At 39.0% G+C, this 23,748-nt stretch overlaps 1 protein-coding gene across 7 annotated transcripts in view; it reads right to left on the bottom strand.

Annotated features, from left to right (window-relative positions):
* USP6NL (USP6 N-terminal like) overlaps nucleotides 1–23,748 on the bottom strand; it is a 218,382-nt gene that overhangs the window by 166,553 nt on the left and 28,081 nt on the right. Inside the window, exon 1 of one of the 7 annotated variants that reach the window (XM_048836604.2) lies at nucleotides 14,702–14,934. The exons of 5 other annotated variants lie outside the window; for them this stretch is intronic. In XM_048836604.2, the coding sequence (XP_048692561.1) occupies nucleotides 14,702–14,774 (73 nt within the window). In that variant the 5' untranslated portion in view covers nucleotides 14,775–14,934. Of the gene's footprint in view, nucleotides 1–14,701; nucleotides 14,935–23,748 lie in introns of those variants that run through there. One more of the 7 variants, XM_048836605.2, reaches the window with a different exon arrangement.

The following is a 23,748-nucleotide window of genomic DNA, read 5'->3' as shown; positions in this document are numbered from 1 at the left end:
ACTGGTTAACAGTGGAAACTACTGCCTAGGACAGTGGTTCTCATACATATTTGAACACGCCTCCTTTCTTTGTGTCTGTAGTAGTTTACACCAATACAATAGCATGCCACCTCTGGGTACCCAGCTCTGACGGTGGCAGCTCTACCGTCAAAGCTGGGTACCCAGCCAGCTCTCTGGCTGCCCAGCTCTGAATGTGCACAGTAAGGTTGTCTTTTTCCCCTAAAGCTTCTCTCGCCTCCCCAGAATACATTCCATGTTCTCCCCACCCTCGAGTTTGAGAGCCTCTGGTCTAGTGGAGTGGAAGCTATTTTTCGGTTCAAGGCATCTGGATGCAAGATTGCCTATAAGCCATAAAGAGGTACAGGTACATGAAAGCATCTAAAGACAAGACACTTTGGAGAAGCCAGACAAACTATCCTGGAAGCTGTGTGAACTCAGGAAAGAGGCCAAGACATTATGAGCCAACAGACTAATATAATCATTTGTTGTTGTGGCTCTCTGGCTGAGACCGTCTCACTTTGAAGACTTACCAGGTTCTAATTCACCAAATAATCCACTTACTGGCATTTGATTCTGCACCATACTATTTTCCACACACCAGTTATTTTCTGTTTTTACTCTTTATTCTCACACACTGTATTTTTTAACACAAACACAAAACCTCATCCGCCACAGGAGTTAATGAATAAAAAATTCTGTGTACATGTCACAATTGCTAAACCCAGAGGCTAATATTCATATTTAACATATTAATTCCAAACTTCATAAGCATGAGAGTATAAAATTGCTCAAGGGTTACAATAAAAGCAATAATTTTAAAATTAGGTCAGCTCTAACTGCTTTATGCATATACATCATATTAACATTGCAAGTTTATCTTTAGGGAAAAGAGGGCCTTTTAATTATCTAATAAAAGATAGATATTATTGTATAATTTATTGTAAATGTAACACTGAGGATCCAAAAGAAAAAGCCTGTGTATGTGCCAAAATAATTTTTGCTATCATAAAAAGCTGCAGAATCCTCATCATATTCCCCAAATATAAGTATCAATGAAATGTTCACCTGAAAGTACATCTACATTAAGTTAGTAAAATGATTTGCTTTGCCACAAATTCTAAAATACTGGGTTAATATCCGATGACATGCAGTCAAATTTACAAGTCCCTTCCTAGACATTTCTTTATACCAAAAGTAGAGATGTACCTATGTTGCAAAATTCACATCAAGATATAATATCTCTAAAGACCAGAAACTACATGATGAGTCAACCCACAGCCTCTGGCTCAAAAAAAAATTGACAAAATTTAGCGTAAGCATTAGAAAAGTCACTAATTCCTCATGTACAAACTGTTTTTCCTCTTCTCTTTCAAGAATCTCCTTAAAAATCAGGGTACTTACAAAAACTACCTTGTTTTTGATTGGTCTTTGTAACTGACTGCCAGGTTCCCTCTGCTATGGCAGACTGAAGGAAAGGCTATTTAAGAGATATTGGTCTTGGCCAAACAAGCTCTCGGTTGGAGGCTAGCACTCCCAGCATTTTAGAAAATGTGGATAAAGATGGGTGGATGTGCAGACTATTTAGCGTCACTCTGTTAGTTAAAAGAAAAGGAGTACTTGTGGCACCTTAGAGACTAACCAATTTATTTGAGCATGAGCTTTCGTGAGCTACAGCTCACTTCATCGGATGCATACCGTGGAAACTGCAGCAGACTTTATATACACACAGAGAATATGAAACAATACCTCCTCCCAGCCCACTATCCTGCTGGTAATAGCTTATCTAAAGTGATCATCAGGTTGGGCCATTTCCAGCACAAATCCAGGTTCTCTCACCCGGGAGAGAACCTGGATTTGTGCAGGAAATGGCCCAACTTGATTATCATGCACATTGTGTAAAGAGTTGTCACTTTGGATGGGCTATCACCAGCAGGAGAGTGAATTTGTGTGGGGGGGTGGAGGGTGAGAAAACCTGGATTTGTGCTGGAAATGGCCCAACCTGATGCTCACTTTAGATAAGCTATTACCAGCAGGACAGTGGGCTGGGAGGAGGTATTGTTTCATATTCTCTGTGTGTATATAAAGTCTGCTGCAGTTTCCACGGTATGCATCCGATGAAGTGAGCTGTAGCTCACGAAAGCTCATGCTCAAATAAATTGGTTAGTCTCTAAGGTGCCACAAGTACTCCTTTTCTTTTTGCGAATACAGACTAACACGGCTGTTACTCTGAAATCTGTTAGTTAAAGAATCAGTCAATTCAATACCTGATATGGAAAGATTTTTAATAGGAATTTTCAATTTTGATAACTATTTTCTTTTCTAAGAAACAAAAAGATAAAAGAAGCCTATATATTTAAAAAAAAAAGTTTGCCTATTGCAGGGATCTAGCCAGCCAGCTGAGGTAGTAAAAGTACTGCAGTATTAATGACTAGTGCCAGCACCACAAAAGTAGACGAATTTCTGTTTCTCCAACAGATCAAATATGAAAAGGCAGGAAATATTGTGACTCCTGCACCACTTCTAGTGCCATAGGTAAATGTGCAGGGCATGCAGACAGGGAAGCAGATGTGACTCTACCGGTCTCCATGTATTTATTTCTGTTAATACCACAATATGCTAGGAGCTGTACAAACATAAGACATTCAAAAGCTTATATCTTAAAAAAGTATATAATTTGTTTAAAACCAAGAATGCACTCAGCACCATATAGTACAAAGAGTCCTTGATCTAAACATCTTACAATCTTAAACAAACAGAGAGATAGAAAGACACACGACACACATCTATCATCAGGCTGGAATTCAGAGTTCTCTCTGTTTAAAATGCCAACGAACAGGCAGCAGTCATGGCATCCAGAGTGCAATCCAGGACGAGTGATCATCACCTGACCTGTAGTCCTGAGTACCTCAAATGCTTTGCTGCTGTAACTCCCCACCTGAGACTATCATAGCCAGCATACCAACAAACAGGTAACACCCGAAGCCTCTGTGTAGTAGACAGCCCTGGTTCAGCAGCTCTGACCCCAGCCACCTATATACAACCCCACAACCTCACTCTGGCTTCCACCAGCCTTGTTTACAACCAGCAAGGTAACCCCCAACACACTGCTTTCCCAGATTTTCCCAAAACCATGTGCCCTGAAGTGTCCAGCCCTCACCGGGATCACTCAGAGAAATAATAAGGTTTGTTGCTCCTTTAAAAAGACAAAAGCACATTACAGCTTAACTTTACCGTGGTAAATATACCCTTCCCTTCAAACAGAACTGAGCTGGTTTATAGTAAAAATAAACCAATTTTATTAACAAAATATACATGGGATTTAGTGAGTTCAAGTATATGGAATGAAGACAGAGTTACAAGTAAAAACAGAACACATTTCTTAGTGACTAAGACTTGTAGTCTTTGTTCAAGGTAGCTATCTCACCAGTCTTTCTTCTTTCCAGCCATAGCTCACTCTCTCTCAGTCAGAATCTTCCACAAAGAACAAGCAGCTGGTTTCCCTGGTCTTCCTAGGTGAAAGATCTTTGCCTAAGCAGGTTTTTCCATCTATATTCACTTTCCAGAGACTTCAACTCCCCCTTGGTTGAAGGACCCACTTTGTCTGCTTGCAAGAGCTCTGTTCCTTTGTGTCCATCTACTAGTGGATACCAAAAATTCTGTCTTTGCTTATATCTTTCAAAGTTGAATTATCTTGTTTCAAGAGGGAGGATGACCTCATGCTGTTCTTTCCTTCCTCTGGTCTTCTCATCCCCCTGCTGATTTGAATGTAAAAGGGGCTTCCATTGTTTTTGGTCACACCTTCCTGAATTTTATTGGAGTCAAGTAGATACCTACCATTTTTGCCTTCGGGGAAAGCCTGTTTCTCCCTTTGTTAGGTCACAGGCTATAAAGCATAATAGCAGCGAGTATTCATAATTCCTCATAGAGTGTTAAAACATACATCATCCAATGAAGTGAGCTGTAGCTCACGAAAGCTCATGCTCAAATAAATTGGTTAGTCTCCAAGGTGCCACAAGTACTCCTTTTCTTATTTCAGGATGATATCACCAGTGTGTCATAAGCTTTCATAAAAAAGCTCCCTCAATATACTTTTATAATATAGTAATATTTGTATACAATCAGTTGATTCAATTGCTTATCACTTGAGATTCAACCTCACGTCTTTACAGACCAGCAAACCTTGCAATATATTCTTTAGAAAGTAAAACCCAGACCAGGCTTCATTCTCATCCTTTCATCATGCTGTCTCCTCCCCCACTTATAGTTTGATAGCTTTGTAAACAAAACTTCACTGTCTCTCCCTAATCCTGGGGCTGCTCAGAGAAGCAAACACATTCCTTTGTCTAGGATAGACCTGTCTACCAACTCCCCCAACATGCTTAAACACACTTTAGTCCTAATTCCCGCATATATCCATAACCCAATATATACCCTGTACATATATCAAGCAAGAATATTAATGATTTGTGAGTTAATGGCTTTCCAATGACGTTACAGGACACCTTTTAGATACAGATTGTCATAAATATAAAGGGAAGGGTAAAGCCCTTTGAAACCCCTCCTGGCCAGGGGAAAGCTCCTCTCACCTGTAAAGGGTTAAGAAGCTAAAGGTAACCTCGCTGGCACCTGACCAAAATGACCAATGAGGAGACAAGATACTTTCAAAAGCTGGGAGGAGGGAGAGAAACAAAGGGTCTGTGTCTGTCTGTATGCTGCTTTTGCCAGGGACAGAACAGGAATGGAGTCTTAGAACTTTTAGTAAGTAATCTAGCTAGGTATGTGTTAGATTATGATTTCTTTAAATGGCTGAGAAAAGAATTGTGCTGAATAGAATAACTATTTCTGTCTGTGTATCTTTTTTGTAACTTAAGGTTTTTGCCTAGAGGGGTTCTCTATGTTTTTGAATCTAATTACCCTGTAAGATATCTACCATCCTGATTTTACAGGGGGGATTTCTTTATTTCTATTTACTTCTATTTTTTATTAAAAGTCTTCTTGTAAAAAACTGAATGCTTTTTCATTGTTCTCAGATCCAAGGGTTTGGGTCTGTGGTCACCTATGCAAATTGGTGAGGCTTTTTATCCAACATTTCCCAGGAAAGGGGGGGTGCAAGTGTTGGGAGGATTGTTCATTGTTCTAAGATCCAAGGGTCTGGGTCTGTAGTCACCTAGGCAAATTGGTGAGGCTTTTTACCAAACCTTGTCCAGGAAGTGGGGTGCAAGGTTTTGGGAAGTATTTTGGGGGGAAGGACGCGTCCAAACAGCTCTTCCCCAGTAACCAGTATTAGTTTGGTGGTGGTAGCGGCCAGTCCAAGGACAACGGGGGTAATATTTTGTACCTTGGGGAAGTTTTGACCTAAGCTGGTAAAGATAAGCTTAGGAGGTTTTTCATGCAGGTCCCCACATCTGTACCCTAGAGTTCAGAGTGGGGGAGGAACCTTGACACAGATTATAACCCTAGTGAGTTGGGGTACACTGAACTGGGCAGGCCAGCTGAAACTCATTATTTGATACCAGTGAGCCCCTTGCCCTCTGGCACCGAGATGCTCTTAGGGTCACACCTCCACTCTCTTTTGCTGCAGGAAGGTTAGCCACTGGCTGACCAGAGACAGCAGGTCAGAGCCCTCTTTCCTGGACAGGGTGTCTGCCACAATACTTTCTTTCCCTTTTATATAGGGAAAAACCTGTTTTGTCTCCTTTGCCTGCTCACAGCCTCCAGGACTTAGAATCAGAGAGTATCCATCATTTCACCTACAGAGTTGTTACAAACATTTCAGTGACATAAATAACTCTTATCCATAACTCTTAATACAGACCCTGTAATGCAAGAATATTAATGACCAGGGAGATATTAGATTTTAAACTATATATTATGTGTCACCTTTTAAATAAATATCATGAAAAATGTATGAGGTGCAGTGAATATGTCAGGCCTGACTGGAGTTGCTGACACAGAGTAGTAAACCACAAATGGGCCTCTGTGTCACAGAGGGCTAACGGAAATCCATGCTACACAAAACACCAGTTTGGTTCAGTTTGCTCCTGCTAAATCTGCTTCAGTGACATAGTACCATGAAAATTCTTCTCCAATGACTGGACCAAAATCACATTCTCCAGTGTAAGAGCATATGATCACACACACACACTTTTCATCCCAAAAGGGTTGGCTGGTGCCTATCTTATGCCTCTCTCTCTACCAAAGATCACAGCAATTACAATACCAGAACTCTTTTATTCTTTAAATAGGGAGGAAGGGAACAAGATGATCTCAGAGACAGTGAGAAAAATTAAGATTTTACTGTGTTTGCAGAAGCAAGAATTTAAATTAAGTTCTCAAGTTAGTGTGTGTATTTAGATTTCAGAGAAACAGCCGTGTTAGTCTGTATTTGCAAAAAGAAAAGGAGTACTTGTGGCACCTTAGAGACTAACCACTTTATCTGAGCATAAGCTTTCGTGAGCTACAGCTCACTTCATCGGATGCATCCGATGAAGTGAGCTGTAGCTCACGAAAGCTCATGCTTAAATAAATTGGTTAGTCTCTAAGGTGCCACAAGTACTCCTTTTCTTTGTGTGTATTTAGACACTCATTTACATTTTTTACACATTTGAGTGCCAAGCTGTGATAGGAAGCCCAGAGAGCAACTTCATGTGCTATGCCTATCTCAAGCCAGTTTATTTGCTTTCTTTCATTGACCTCAAATTCACACACAAAACAGTTATTTCTTTTTCTCCGAATTTTTTTTGCTTTCATTGGTTAGATGTACATTTTAACGTAATGAAGTTGGCTGACCCAAGGGGCAAACAACGCAAAACAAACCAACCCTCTTTTTCAGACAATAACTGTTACTCCTGGGGGAATTCTGTGCCACCACGCATGTGCAGAATTCATGTCCCTGCAGATTCCCCCCACCCCTGTAGAAAATAGATTCTGCCAAAGAGGCACTGCAGTCACACCTTTTGCCCACCAAGGGCTGCTGTGGCACCAGAACAGAGAGCAGCCTGCTCACGGGCTGGAGTAGCCAGCCATGGTTAGGGAGGGGGCAATGGCTGCGTTCCTCACAGCACACAGACCCTGGGGCCAGGTGAGGCGGCACAGGATATGCAGGGGGGAACAGAGCTGGCCACAAAGGGCTGCTGGTGGGTCACAGACTGGGGCTCAGAAGGGCTGGTAGGGGGCATAGACTGGGGTGGGGGCACAGGAGTAGTGGGTTGACAGCACTGAGCCAGGGCTGGAGAGTGGGTGCAGGGACACATGAGGATGGGGGGTGGCTGAGTAGGGGCGAAGAGACGCATGGGGACAGGAGAGGAGGGTGCAGGGCCACAGAACAGAGGGTGGAGGACCACGTGGGGATGGGGGAGTGAAGGGACACATGGGGACAGGGGAGATGTGCCTGACTGAATGGAAGAGGCTGGGGATCAGCCAGGATCTGCATGGGAGAGGCTCCCCAATTCCCTAACAATCCCTCCTCCCTTGCCAAAAAAAACATGGCTCCATACTTCTCCCACCCATACCCAACAGCCTGCCAGGTTCACTACCAGGCTCCTTCCCAGCAATTACTTCCCTCTCCCTCAGCTTCGTTACCCCCGACTCCCCCAAGCCTTTGCACTGCTTCTAAGGGGTGTGGGAAATATGCTTCTGTATTGTAGCTTAAACGAATTATTACTCAAAGTTCTCTATTAATATGCCTAGTAAGGAATTTATTTGTCAAAGAGCTTTTCCTCAATCTTTTTTGTTGTTTGTACTCTTAAAGACATACCTACTGACAGGTATTTTGAAATAAAATTACCAAAATAATTGAACTGGCATGATTACATTGTGTTATTCTGACAAATAGCATAAGCAGAATTTTGCAGTTTTTAAATGTTGTGCACAGAACTTAATTTTTTGGCGCAGAATTCCCCCAGGAGTAAACTGTAGTTGACCAGCACTACTGCATACAAATTCACATTACCTCACTTCTCTAAAGTTTCATTAAAACCGAATCAAACTCAAAATATCTGAACTAATTTTGGTAAGCCACAGATAAATCCCTTGACATAACATCCAAGCATTTTGTTGATAATATAACCATACCTAATACTAAAAAACCAAAACAAACACATCTAGTCATTAATGACTAGATATTGCTAAGCAGTATTGAAACCTTTCCTAATCACTTCATCTGATGTCTAACAAGTGAGAAGGAAAGATATATGTATAAGCCATCCATTTTTAAAGGGCAATTAATTATTTGGATAAGGAATGCAGTAGGAATAGCACATTTACATTCTGTACAAGATAGCAGTATTGAAAGTCAGAGATACTGAATGGTAGCAAAAACTAACATTACTTGGCGTAAAACTGAACATGTTAGATAAAAGTCCCCTTAATAAGTTAGAACACTCATTATAAGTCATTTGTTCTCTAATAAGCATATTGTTTAATTATCCGAGAGATATCAGTGTGGGGTGAAACTCCCCACAACATCTTGAACCTACATATTAAGCTAAGGGCACATATACAGTACAAGTACAACCATATCAGAGGATCCAATTACAACATGATTCAATCTGTAGTACAGACAGGCAGCCACTTCTTGCATAAGTTTCCTTGGGAAGAGGGGAAAAAATTTAAGGCAACAGAGAAAATCCCTACCTTAACAGTGTCATAAAATCACTAGTATCAGTGCAGAGCAGACTGAACCTCAGGTTTCAAGGTCTCATCCAAATATAAGATAGCATAAAAATCGAAGACAACAACAAAAAGTTTTTTCTGAGAAGTGGGAGGGAATGGAGGAAAGTGACATTTTCTCAAGAAAAGCAGCAGTAAAAAAAGCAAGAGTAATATCAAGATATTTTTAAAATGACCCATTTCTTCAAAAGCCTATCTTAAGAGTTTCTTCCACTTTAACTATGAAGGGATTTCCTTATAAGAAGGGGAAGACTTAACACTGAAATCCCTGTTAAAGGCAAAACCCTCAGTAGCTTTTGTATCAAAGAGGCTAGGCTGAATAGAGAGATTGAAATGCTGTGAAGACTAGTTTCTGCAGTTTTTCTGGTTCCCATGAAGGACTATGATTATGATACTTTGCTGTACCATCACTCAAAGTAACAAGAGAACTCCTACAGCAAGTGCCCATGGCATTTTACAAGAGAAAAACAAAAATCAAGCCATTCTATATCCTCCAAAAGAAGATAAACCAAAAAATGCTGCCAGTTTCCTGCCTCATTGATCATCAAGGCCAACAATGAAGAGCACAGCCCAGGCCCTACACTATTTGTGCATAAATTCAGGCAGAAGCTTCAAAAGTTATCACCTATATTACTGACAAATCAAAAACAGGTTATCCTGCCCAACCGATATCCCATTGTTCTAGGTGCAAGCTTTTGGAAATCCCCTAACCTTAGAATGGAAGATATTTATGGGCTTTCCCATACACTACCATGAATTCATTGCCTTTGGTATAGTCCTCTGCCTACTGATACACAGTAGATTTTCATCTAAACAGCATTACCCTGAAGTTATGATCCAGTGCTGCTAAATGGACAGTGACCAAATCTATTGTTCCCCACTACAATCTATCAGAAGGCAGAAGCAATTTTCTCTTAGCTATTAAGGCATCTATTACCTTGGTATGTTAAGCACCTTTGTAATTCTAAGAGTCAAGGTTTTAATTACCTGTGATTTCTAATCTACCAAAGTATTTCAGTGTTTCATCCCAATATCCTTGCTATTCTAACACTAAGATGATATATCTGCCAAATGTACAATTTTGTATGGCTGTTCTGTGATAAGGAACAAAAGAGCTAAGACGATTTTTTTTATTTTGACATAAGTTGAACCTCTAACTCCAGGAGTGAAAGACGCATTCATGAACACACCAGCCAAACAAAAGATTCTTATCTAACAGCACCTGTTCATTATACCCAGACAACTAAACTACTAAATTCTGGGGAAAACAACTGTATGCTTATCAACAATAGGTATTGTCAAAGTTTGACTCAGACTCACAATTTATCAGACCACTCTGTTTTATTAGCAAAGCTGCTCTGCTAATACATTTAGAAGTGAGCCCCCCGAGTGGGGCTTGTGTCTTTTAATTTATACAGTTTTTTGGAGAACAAGTTACAGAGAAGTTACAGACAAAAGAAGAAAAAGATTTTAGTCACCACCCTTCGAGATCTCTGAGACCAGTCACGTATCTTCAATTACCTGCCACCCTTAACAATCTCCTTTAACAGCTTCCAGTTAACTTAACTAATTGCCCTTCACACCTTCCATTCTGATGCCTGCTTCTTAGACGTGCTGGCTCTATCTTAATTGCTTCTCCATTAAAAAGCTAACTGTCCCTACGTGTGCTCCCTCAGATACTTTGTAACATGTTTTGGCATGCCCTCTCATATACAATGTATCCAGCATGTCCCCTTAAACAACGTTATACTTATACAATGTTATACTTCCACAGTATTCTTATAGAATAGGTATACAACAATAGATATTGTAACAACACAGACCTCCTAAATGGCTGTATCTATGCCAGTGCTCCTAAGCCTAAGCCACAGCTCATCACATCCTGTAAATTCTAAGTAAGTTCTGCCCCAATCAAAGTTTCAGTACAAAAGCATTTGAAGCAGCAGCCACCGAGAAAATGAGTCCTGCAAGATTTTCAGTAAAACCCTGGGAAGAAAATCCAGAAATCAATTTCAGAAGGCCTAAACCACTAGTGAATATATTTTGAGAACAGGTAAATGCCAGGGGCCAGAGTCACTCTCCATTCAACATAGCTGGAATCATTGACAGAAATAAGCATAACACACCTTTTAGAATGGTGATTTAAGTGTTGAGGAATGTCTAGCTTTGAATTAGAATAATTCTTGAAAAAAGAAAGGTGCCACAAGTACTCCTTTTCTTTTTGCGAATACAGACTAACACGGCTGTTACTCTGAAACCAATAATTCTTGAGAGATTTTTGTCTAGGGTGTCTTAGCTTAAAGGCACTGACCCAGAGTCCATTAAAATCAATGGGAGCATATTAACTTCTATGTCTTCAGATCTGCCCTTTAATAATTAAAAGAATTTAAAGATTTCTGTAATAGATAAGAAAAAGCCCTAAGATTTTTTAAAAACTTAAAGTTTTTACAAATATCATTACCTTTAATATTTCTCTGAGTTTGAACAGTGAAAATTAACTAGCCTTTCACTTGTATTGTCTCATCCAGATACTGAGAATATTAATTGGCCTTCCATTAGCATAATGGTTTGGGGATGGCAGTAATGCAAAAGGAATAGTTCAATAACCTTTCCACTGGAATTTTTGAGAGTCATGAAAACACTTCTATTATATAAAATTTGTTTTTTTACAATACCTAGTTTGGCTTGGATTTAAACTGAGAGCAGCCCTTTAAAGCAAAAATCAAATCTAGAATTTTTTTTAAAATTTATAAAACAAATGAAAATTATTGGTCATTAACTGTCATTTTGTTTATCAGCATTACATTTTTGACAATCCACTGTACATACTGTTTTGACGAATAGCTAAATGGACAATGAACTCTATTATTCAGCAATAGTGAATATTAAATACAAAACACAGGTATGGTTCCAGCCCTGCAAAAAATTATGTATGGAAATATTTTTACTCATATGTGTAAGTGTTTGCTGGATTTGGAGCTATATTGGTTAGTCCATTTCTTCAGTCACATTATCATGAGATCTTCTAAACTAAATCCAATTTGATTGGTTCCCTGGGTCATCTTAGGGTGAAAACAAGCTCAAGACTCTTTTTGACATGCAGTTAGAATAGACTGCTTTGGCAAATTGTTCAACTAGGCTGTTAAATCCACAGTGCAACCAATAAAATTCTAAGTATGGGTGATAAAAGTTTTCTTTTAGCAAGCTTTCTGGAGTCCTCCAGGAAATAATACACAGATCTGTTATTGGCTTTACTATAAACTCCTGTTTTCAAGTCTTGAAGCTATAGCTGTAAAAATGTGCTCTTGGCTAACATTTGCCATTCCAGGTCTCAGCCTGGATATAAGCTTTTTTTTTTTTGGGGGGGGGGGGGGGGGAATTAGTTTTAAAAAATACTGATTTATAGGTCATTAGCTTGTACATTTCAATGGGAAAGTAATGAATTTTTTAAAAGAACTATATACAATATGTGAATTCATTAATATATGTATTATACCATTTTATAATACCTCTGCCCTCACTGGGCCTGAATTAAAGAATATTTAAATGATGCATATTTTCACCTGACATCTGGAGTGCCCTCACCTGGCAAAGACCACTCTGTCATTCTGAACATCAGTTCTCTCTCAGAGTTTCTCCCCTCGACTCAGCACAGTGTAGACACCACATTAAGTTGACCGCAGCTACATCGACTCCAGCTACGTTTTCCATGTAGCTGGAGTTGCAAACTTAGGTCGACTTAACCCCATAGTGTAGACCTGCTCTTAGTGTCAGATATGGGACTAGCAGAGTCGTGACAGGATTTAGTCTCAGATTTTGAGAAATGTGATCTTAAAATTAAAAAAAAAAGTAAGATTTTTTTGTAACAAATCATTTTGCTCATAACAAAACCAGCACTTTTTATTTATGGGAGAAGAGTATCCGTGAACCAGACTGACCTTTGCCATTTAACAGTGATTTGAAAACATCTATACAAGCTTCACATATCTATCATGCCTCACTAAATCCACCACACATTCTAATACACTGGGCTTCCAAGCAACTCTTCCTCTACAAAATTTATTTTTCGATTTACTGAATACACTAACAAGAATGACTCATTCTATAGAATGTAGTCCTTCACATACACAAACTGTCCAAGGCTGAATTCAATTACAGCTTCAAGTGATATAAAACTGAATATTTATTCACACTGCTGTGTATTTAGCTCCTAACATTTTCCCATTTTTGATGATTTCTTCAGAATATTAGAAACTAATATTAGAAACTCAACCTTAAATAGTGTTATACAAGTGTATAATGAAGTTAAAAAGTAACAGCTAGAACCTAGTCAGTCATTAGCAGCCTGTGAGCCTTGGCTATATGACCACCAAGATGTAGGAAGAACAAATTCACAGCCATTTAACAAGAGCTAGAAAAACAAAACTATGAAAATTAATTTGCATTCCCTCAGCTTTTTCCAGACATAGTCCAAAACAAATCTTGATTTCAATGCAAAGTGAAAATTTATATAATCACGTGTTTTTTGTTTTTTTGGGGGGGGGGTGGACTTCTGGGGGGATTAAACACAGTTAGTCCACTACTTCTGTAAATCAAACACTACTCCATAAATTGCCTGATCAACTAGCTATGCTCATATCAAACAATCCAGTCTATTTCCCCATCAGTGCATGTATATAAATTCCACTGTCATCAATGGAAGCTAAGCACAGAGATCAAAAGGGAGACTAGAATCTCTGCTCCTCAATCATTTTTTTAATTATAAATGGGTATTCATAAAATGATAAATCAAACTGACTGAAGAGTCCATCCAAGAAACTATTGTATAATATCATTGATCAGATTAAATTAGCCAAATTGCCACAAAATCAAATAAGATACGCAAATAATTTTAGGAAGTTCAGTTTTATTCAATACCTGCGCTCTTTGGGTAATGGGTGGCCCAATTCTGCGCTCACATTGGTTTTACAATGATGTAGTTCCACTGACTTCTCTGGAGTTACTTTGGATTAATACTGGTGGTATGAGTGATTTAAAATCAGGTCACTGGCCTCTCAGAGCCTACTTGAGAAGGAGGCACACAAAACATGCAGACAAATCAAACACAGATGTTTACATAGTGAATGCCTTAAGGCAAATTACACACACTATGAAAAATACTGCTGTAGTCTCAGGAAGTGAATTTCTATAAAAGGCTTTTTTAAAACCCAGTTTTCATTGTTAAGGGTCCTTTCAAACAACACATTTGTCATCAAACATTCTTCTAAAAATATTTAAATAAACTGAAATAAACTAAACTAAAAATGGGAAATTTAATTTAAAAACTCCAGCATTTTAACAAGTTTCTGATCAGGTGTAACGTAACACTTTCTGCAAAAAAATTTATCACTTTAACCAAGAAATGTAGCAAATATTTGACACACTGAACAGTTTAACAAAAGCAATTAATATCAATTAATTTTAAACAGTGACAAAATGTTTCAGGTAAAGTTTGGCAACATTTGTTTGCAAGAGCCATTTAGGATTTTAAAGTTAGAAATATTCCATATTTGTGTTGCTGTTTAGGGGTTTAAAATGGGTTACTCTCTCATTTCAATCAGTATTGATTAAGTCTTTTTTTATTCTTACTCCAATTTAAAATACTTAAATTCAAAAAAGCGATTCTGATCAGATTACACAGAACTTTTCACAGTCTCAGATATGTGCACAAGGCAAATATTTCTAGTACAGAAAGAGAAGGAAATGGTCCTTATGAAAAAGTAGTAGTTACAAATACCGAAATAAACTCCATTTTTAGCACAATAAATCTGATTAGGATTCTTTTTAGAACAGCTGCAGTTGCAAATAACAATGGGTTTAATGTAGTTCAAAGCCAACTACAATAAACGAATGTCAGAGTGCAACAATATACAACCTTTAATAAGGGTTGGCTATACATTTCAAATAATTATACGAGAACCAACCTGGGAGATAATCCTAATTGATAAACTGCTTAAAGGGCTAAGAATTAATATTTCAATGCTGCTCCTACCTTTCTTCACAGCATCTGTTCTACGTCTTGCTGGCAACACAAGCTCCTTCACAATCTGTAACACCTGAATCATTACTGGTTAGCAAGATCAAGGACACCAGCTGCTTCTCTAGATTTCCAACAGGTTTCATCACTGCAGATCATTACATATCTGTCTTCAGTGAGCTCAAACAAAACTGATGCAGGAGCAATTCTGTTACCTTTCAGAAAAAAAATTTCTGCATGACAACTATACAGTCTGAGGAGAGGGATTTAAAGTGGCTTCTACATATGGAGACAAAATCAGTCCCTCAAGGACCGCCGATTGTATTAGCATAAGGCATTTTAAATTAGTTACATATTAAAGGCTGTATGAACCTTTTCAATTAATAAAGTTTAAAGAAAATACTTCTCCAAAAAACTGAAGGGAAAAAAACAGCTAAAATTCCTTGAAATCAAAAGTTGACAGATGCAACATAATCCCTCAGGCACATCATCCAAAAAAGCATATTTCAGTGCATTTTTTTTTTAGCAAAACATTTAAAGAAAACTCTTGGTTCAAAGAAATCTGAAAATATAGTAATGAAGAAAAATGAAATCTGTTGTCAGATCTACTAATGAAACTAAAAATCTAGCTTACTAAACTCCAAGTTCCCAGCAATGCCAAAACCATCAAGCACATTCTCAAGCACCTGCTAAAAAGACCCCTTTGGTTCCTTTCCCTACCCTCCTTCACACACAACACACACACACACACCCCTCTCTGACATTATTATACAATATCACTATAATTCTTACACATTATGCTGCACACTAGAAATCCTAGGTGTATTTCAAACATTCTTTTCTTTCACCGCCAGAGGCACAGAGAACAGAGTTTCAACTAAAGTATTAAAATTACCTGACAGAAGCAATGATAACAGCTGAATTGCAACAAATGCACAATTAATTTTTAATACCGTTTTGCAAACTGTACACTGATCATTCAGAAATCTTTTCTGTCAAAGTAATCCACAAGCTAACACAAGGTGAAGGGAAAATCATTTTTATAAAAGGTGCATAAAATGATTGATAGCCAGCTCTTTCTACGTGAATGTTTTTAAAAACTGAAATCCTATGAAGAATCATGTGGCCTGGACTACACACAGAGAACAGTTCAGGAAGCCAACTACATATTCCAGGAAAACCATAACATTAAAACAAACCACAGGCTACAACCAAGGCACAGCAAGACCAGTGCTCTGGCCTTTAGACCTTTTGTTCCTGAACACACTGCATGGCTCAAGTTTTGGAGGAGGAGGTAGGTCAGCTCTTTCCACTTTCTAGCTGCAGAGTAAAAACGTCTGTGATTTTAACTATGCTGACACATTTCTGTGCATCTCTCTCTCTCTCTCACACACACACAATGCATGAGAAACTACATTTATCACATTAAACGCATCTACATTCTGCCCATTAATCCATCCCCACCATAAATTACAGCATTCCGAATCATACCTGGTTTAAACAAAGCACAATCAAGAATTTCAGTCAGACAACTTGTCAAAGAAATACTTTCTTCCCCTTACACCATAAATAATCAAGTGCTAGATCAATAGGAAGTTTAGAAACCACTACTGTGCAATTTATTCCTGTTCAAAAAATGTGCTTTATCCTATTAGAAGAACAGGAATCCCCCTTTCTAACCTTGGTACATCCCCTAAGACTTCTGGGTTTATAATAGTGACTTTACTGTGTAGAGAAAAGCCATTTTAGTTCTAATTAAAGGATTTTAAAATTTTGTTGTAATTTCTCTATCCCTGAGATGCCTGTACAGTTGGACACAGGATAGTAAGGCAGGAAATGAAAATGATAATTCCAAAGGGGAGCAAAAATACAACTCTAGACTAATTACTAAGAAAGTTAATTTAAATTAAGCAACCTATTGAATTCATGACTGTGTGGTACAGAGGCTTTTTTTTATTAGCACTTGTTTAGACTGACCTCACCTCACAAGGGGGCATTGTCTGGCTTGTTGGAAAAGGTGTGTGCCCCTTTAAGGGCTTGAGAGCCAGGGAGTTACTTTCGACTGCAACAGCAGACCAGAACAATGAGGGGACACTGACCCCAGGTGACTGAAAGCGGGGGAGGGGGAGATTATCTAGTAGTGTTGCCAACCCTTCAAGTTTCACCGGGAGTCTCCTGGAATCGGGCTCCATCTCCCAGAGGCTACTGAAGCCAATCAGAGATTTTAGGCCGCTAAAAGTCCGGTCGGCGGTGCAGCAGGGTTAAGGCAGGCTCCCTCCCTGTCTCCGTGCTGCTCCTGAAAGCAGCCGGCATGTCCAGCAGCGGCTCTTAGGAGGAGATGGGGGAGGGGGGGAAGGGTGTCTCTGTGCGTTGCCCCAACCCCGAGTGCCGACTCCACGGCTCCCGTTGGCCGGGAACAGGGAAAGCAAAGCCACAGTGAAAAGTTGATTTCCAAGTTTATTGTTCACAGAACAGAATGCTATAAATTATTCTTACACTGCCCAAAAGCTAAGGTCAAGACTCTTCATAGAAAAAGATAAAAGCATTTTCTCCAAAGAACTTACAACTTAAGTTTGAGGTGGGATAACAAGTAAGGATAAAGAAAAAGTAGGGAAGGAGTGAGGTAGAATCAGGGTTCCAATAAGACCACACTGTTACCCAGTTAAGCATGAGCATATCTTGAGGATTCTGTTAAAAGAATTTTTTAATTAAAGAGGACTATCTCACTTCCACAAAAGTGAGTTCTTGGAGTGTGTGAATAAGGAGAGTATGGTGGCCTTTGTAAAAGCAACTCACAGAATAGGTGAAGAAGAGGCTGCACTCCATGCTTAGAATAGCAACTGCTGTTGTACAAGAGGTAGTTTCATAGGAGTTATATTCTCCCTGTGCCAACGGGGGAAAAAGCTAGAGAATGTCCCCAAGCCCTTCCATGGCTCTGGGGTAACACCCAGGAAAGGGTTATAGAACTTTACTAAATGTAGGAGTGATGCTGTTTCCTCTTCCTGTTGGTAATAAGGCAGAGAAATGCAGAATGACCAAGCTCTTAGTTGTCTGGCAGTTTTGGTGGGGCTACAAAGGGAATGTAAAAAGATACACAAGAGGGGAGGGAGGGGGAGGGAAGCCTTTAGAAAGACTGCTCTCCAATTCCCATGTTCTTCAGTAAGCCCCTGCCTCAATGCTCCAGGTGGCAACGAGCCATGCCACGGAGTGAAACCAAAGATAGTTGCTGCATGCTCCCAGTGTTGAAGCAAGATGCACCAGAACTTCAGGATCAGGGAGAACGAGGTCACCTGCACTGATCTCCTTCGGCATTCAATAACCTGCATTGTGTTTCCCCTTCCTACTCTTAGTGAGGTTCTACTGTAGAAAGTAAAGAATTCTAAGTATTAAAGTGGCCTTGGGAATCTAAACAAGTTCATCTGAACATCCTGTTTGCCAAAAGCATAAAAAGAGTGACGAAACCAGCATGAGTCGGAAGCAAAGACAGATTGTTATTCATAATAAACAATGTAATGAATAATTTAGGAATACTCACTCACACATTGCAGTATTAGACACCAGTTTTACTGGCTGCTACTTTCCCTGTCAAAAAAAAAAAAAAAAAAAAAGTGTTGCACAAGGACTCCAGCTTCTAAAGAAACAGACAGGTTTCCCTGGGCTTCATGTCAGTCCTACTGATCTCTCCCCCCATCCCCCAAAATTAACGAGACAGTAGTCAGTCTCCTTTTTACTCTTGAATGGTTACAGAGCAATAGTTTAAGTTTGTTTTCTCATCTTCAAATCATCGGCCACTGATAGTTTTCTTAGAAATATGCATTCAATACAGATGTGGCTTTTCATGACATATAATCTTTAAAAAAAAAAAAAAGATTACCTACAGTGATTCACCTACAGCTGGCCACGAACAGCTTGCAGGAATTCTGAACATTATGGAAGACTGATTCAGTATTGACACACAAGGGAAATTAAGTGCACCTTATATAATTCCACTACACACAAATATTTAAAATCAAACAGATTCTGTTCAAAGAAACATGCTCAATTTTAAATTAGTGTTAATGCATTTAATAGAACTTGGTGTGGTAAGAAATCAGCACTAATACCTGTCAAGCTGACTATGGAATATACACCTGTTAAAGTAGACTATAGCAATTTATATGGAATAATGAAGAAGGCTTGAAGATTTAAGTGCAGGGTAGTAATGTTCTGAAACCAGTTGTTATATACAGAAAGTTAACTGATGTTGGATTTTATGGATCACTATGATCAGCTCTTAACAATCCTTCACCAAACAGAAAGAATGACCTCCATTCTGATTAGTCAGTTCTCATCACTCAAGATCAAAAATGCCTCCTTTAACATAATTACAATTAGCTGTTCTTTGAAAACAGCTTTTTATGAAATGTACTGCCAGGAGGCATTACATTTACAGCACAAAGGGAGCCAAGAAACTATTCTTCAAACCTATGGCTCAATAGAAATCTGTCAGAAATGCTTGCAAAGTCAGCTTCTTAAGTTTGAGGAAATCCCAGCAATGTTTTCTCCCTATCTTTCCTTCCAATATTTAGTCTGGAAAGTTTTTTAAATGCTCATGGCATTCTATCTAGGTTTTTAAAAAGCCATCAAGCATCAGCCAGCATTACAGCTACCCAAAAAAGCATGAGTTTGTTGTGCCCTCATTTAAAGAAAGGAAGATGTACATGCTACTAAAGAAAAAATGCTTAAGGGAATGCAAACAAGGAACAATAAAACTCCACGCATTTTCTAGATGTAATTTAATCATAGCCACTCTGTTTCCAATTTTAAATAAATCAAGCCTTCCTAGGAATTGAGCTGCATTCTGACTCTACTAGGCAGCTCAGTAATGAGCAACCATCTTAGTTTTCAGAGATTAAAAAAAACAAAATTCTCCAAGAATAAAAATCCATCTTTTTCCACGATTAAAATGAAATGCTGAACTTTAGTTTCCATAGCCACAAAATATATAGGTTTCAGTTGAACACATTTTACTGGTATTTTATAAAATTACATATATAATTTTTAAGCCGACAGCAGGAGCCCTGCCCATTCTCCTCATTATCTGATCTGGCCCCAGTCCTGATTGAACTGGATAATTGGGGTTCCACTGTATGTTTTTTTTTCCCCCACAAACTGTAAAAACTGAAGATTCTCTGTAAAAATGTGAATTCCATGTTCTTCTGTGGCAAACAAATTTCAGCACACAGATATATCTATGCAGACTTCTTCACCAACATTAGGGTAACCAAGACGTCCTGATTTTAAAGGGACAATCCTGATTTTGGGGGCTCTCTCTTACATAGGTACCTATTACCCCCCACCACTGTCCTGATTTTTTACACTTGCTATCTGGTCACCCTAACCAACATAATACAGATCTTAAAATGGGAATTGTATATGGCCTTGTTGCCACATACAAGAACTCAAAACGTGGTGTCCAAATATGTTCAAAATTAACCAGCCTTAGCATCCTGACAAAGCCAAAGATATAAAAAGAGCTACCAACCATAAAGGACAGGGAGACAGTTAAACACCACATACAGCAATACGGGGAATATACCTACTACAGGTTTCAGAGGAACAGCCGTGTTAGTCTGTATTCGCAAAAAGAAAAGGAGTACTTGTGGCACCTTAGAGACTAACCAATTTATTTGAGCATGAGCTTTCGTGAGCCACAGCTCACTTCATCAGATGTGTACCGTGGAAACTGCAGCAGACTTTATATACACACAGAGAATATGAAACAATACCTCCTCCCACCCCACTGTCCTGCTGGTAATAGCTTATCTAAAGTGATCAGCAGGTGGGCCATTTCCAGCACAAATCCAGGTTTTCTCACCCTCCACCCCCCCACACAAATTCACTCTCCTGCTGGTGCTAGCCCATCCAAAGTGACAACTCTTTACATAATCAAGTCGGGCTATTTCCTGCATAGATCCAGGTTTTCTCACTTCCCCCCCACCCCCATACACACACAAACTCACTCTCCTGCTGGTCTAAACTGACTAGAGCAGTGGCTCTCAACCTTTCCAGACTACTGTACCCCTTTTAGGAGTCCAATTTGTCTTGCGTACCCCCAAATTTCACCTCACTTAAAAACTACTTGCTTACACAATCAGGCATAAAAATGCAGAAGTATCAAAGTACACTACTACCGAAAAAGTGCTTACTTTCTCATTTTTATCATATAATTATAAAATATTGTACTTAAGTTCAGTGTACAGTATATAGAGCTGTATAAACAAGTCATTGTCTGTCATGAAATTTTAGCTTGTACTGACTTCACTAGACTGCTTTTTATGTAACCTGTTGTAAAACTAGGCAAACATCTAGATGAGTAGATGTACCCCTTGGAAAACCTCTGCTTACCCCCAGGTTCTCTGGTTGAGAACCACTGATCTAGCCGTCTAATCCTTGCCACCGAAATCAGTAACAGATGGATCAAGCCTGTGTCTTGTCATTACCACCTAAAGAAGCGGGTAAGTATGATCAGGGATAAAATGACACAGTAACAAAGAATATCTTTAAGGTCTGTACTACAGTATTTGGTTAGTTCTGCAATTGTTGGTGCCAAGACTTATGTTTATATATTTATCATAGAAGACTAGCCACTTGCATCTTTTTATTAGTAGCAGTTAGGGCTAGCTTCCTTCATGACTGAAATGAGCATTTGGTTCTAAAGGCTACAATTTATAAAATTACACATGACAGCATCTAGCCAATTCCACATGGATTCTAACCAGTCCCAGTAAGAAAATTTTTTGCTCAGAAATTGAAACAAAACTCTAACCAGAAATAACTATTCTTCCACTTGCAGGCAAATTTTCACCCATTGACATTTTGGGCTTTAAACATTTCTTAATTTATAGGCATAAGTAAAACATATGATTTTGGAACAGGCCCTGTGTAGATATGTGACTTACAAACAGTGAGATATTGATGAGGCATCTGCATAGTAATTTGGGAAGAAAGATTAAACTCCCTTCACCAAAAATAGTTGTTCAGTATACTGTATCAGTATCTGAATTTTGCCAAGTTAATAAAATACTAAAAACAAGTGAAGTATCGTGAGGGACTTTTGTTTCAGAATAGTCATCTCTGACTTCAGCTATCGGATTTATTCTTCAAAAGTCTCAAAACACATAGGCCCTAAAAGCACCTCTAAAATAGGCAATACATCATGACTTAAGTTAATATTAACAACATCTGTAAAATAGGTTATCTACCCTTTCTCACTAATATTTTGAATTAATTCTTTAGTCTCTGAACTAAAGTCTACACTTAAAATTTAATGAATGTAAATAGTCTACTATAGCTAGAATGTTATTAATATGGAACACTAGGATTCTGCCAAATACCTCCCATAAATCCCCAAAACCTAATGAGACTCAGACACTTATTGCAGCACTGTGCAAGTGAACTGTGTGGAGAAGAGGATCACGAGAGAGATGAAAGGGAAAAGAATCTACTTTCCTCAAGAGATCATAGCGGCAATTGTGGTACCATATGCTAGGAAACTGCTTGCATCTTGTGAAATGTTCCAGTTTAAAATCCAAGGCATAGATTGAAATACTTTAAAAGGGCTCAATTTCCAGAGACTAGGTTCTCAGCACTTTTTGCAAGTCAGGCCCCCTTTAAAAGTGCCTCAAGTTAGAAACTCAAAAACTGAGATTCTAAAAATCACTTAACACTTTTGAAAAATTAGGCTCAGAAGCAAAAGGGTTGGAAGTTTTATTTTATAAAGTTTATTAGGTTACAAAAATACAGAAGACCAAAAACGGGCTATGAATCAGTGTTTCAGTTCTTGGATAAAGTCTTTTTTCAGAAGATAGATACTTTTTTTCTTTTTGCTAGTTCTCACTTTAAAAGGAGACCTGCAAAGCAGAAAAAAAAAGTGTGCACCCCCTTTTTCTAATTTAGAATGTACAGGGGCATGAAAATTCTCTTTCAGAAAAGTCTGATTTTTTTTGTGTATTTTTTTAAATACACACTACAAATTCCAGACTTCTCTACTGGTTTTTCCTGGAAGACTCTGGCCATGTCTGCATTTCAGAACTGGAGGAAGTCATAAGGTGAAATCCTGACCCCACTAAGTCCATGGGAATTTTGCCACAGACTTCAGTGGGGCCAGCAGTCATCCATAATGTACACAAACTTCCAACCAGGAACGTAAGAATGACGGGGACGGGAAGAGAGCATACAAGAAGCCAGCTAATATGGATGGTTACATTAAGCAGTAGATGAATAATTTTTTTAAGCTTTGAAATAACTATCGAACTGTGCACATAGCTATCAAGTGGTATTATTGCCGTTACTCATGTATTCCTCCCTCACTTCCCTCCTAGGCCTTTTCTACATTAGCTATAACCCTTATTCTACGAGCCAGGCTAGACAAACTCCTGTGTCCCTGTAGAGACGCAATGAAGTCAATGGGGTTCTCCCAGATGGATCATCTTTCAAGATCAGGGCCTAAACTACTACCGGCTGATAATGGATGCCAGCTACTGGTGCAGTCGAACACAGTTTAGCTCCAAGCACAGCCAAGGACTGACTGTATTTGGCATAATTTCAGAAGCCAGGTTTAAACCACATATTAAAATATACATCAGAAAAAATGACAGATACAGCTTTTGAAAGCAATCTTGTAGGGTACTCTATCCTGCATTTTTTCTGACAGGGATCTGTTTTACACTAATCGTCCCTTCCACCAAAATGCATGAGTTGTGCAGTTTTTGGGTACAGTTTTATGGTAACTGAACCAGTCACATGCAAAACGTTTCATCAAATTTAAGCATGTAAATAAATGAGTTCAAGTACCTGCAACAATCTTAGGACTTGGCTACACTTGCGAATTACAGCGCATTAAAGGAGCCCCAGGTGCACTAGCTCACTACCCGTCCCTACTGGCAAGGCACGTAGAGTGCACTGACTCCGCGGCTGGTCCGCTCCTGGTACTCCACCTCGGCGAGTGGAATAATGTTTTGTTCACCCCAGAGGACAGTACAGCCGTGAAACAATCAGTCACGCTTGACCCTGTGCTTACC

The sequence above is a fragment of the Caretta caretta genome, chromosome 1 (assembly GCF_965140235.1).
Source record: "Caretta caretta isolate rCarCar2 chromosome 1, rCarCar1.hap1, whole genome shotgun sequence".
NCBI lineage: Eukaryota > Metazoa > Chordata > Testudines > Cheloniidae > Caretta > Caretta caretta.
Note: the sequence above shows the minus strand (reverse complement) of the source record. Positions and strands in the feature narration are given on the sequence as shown.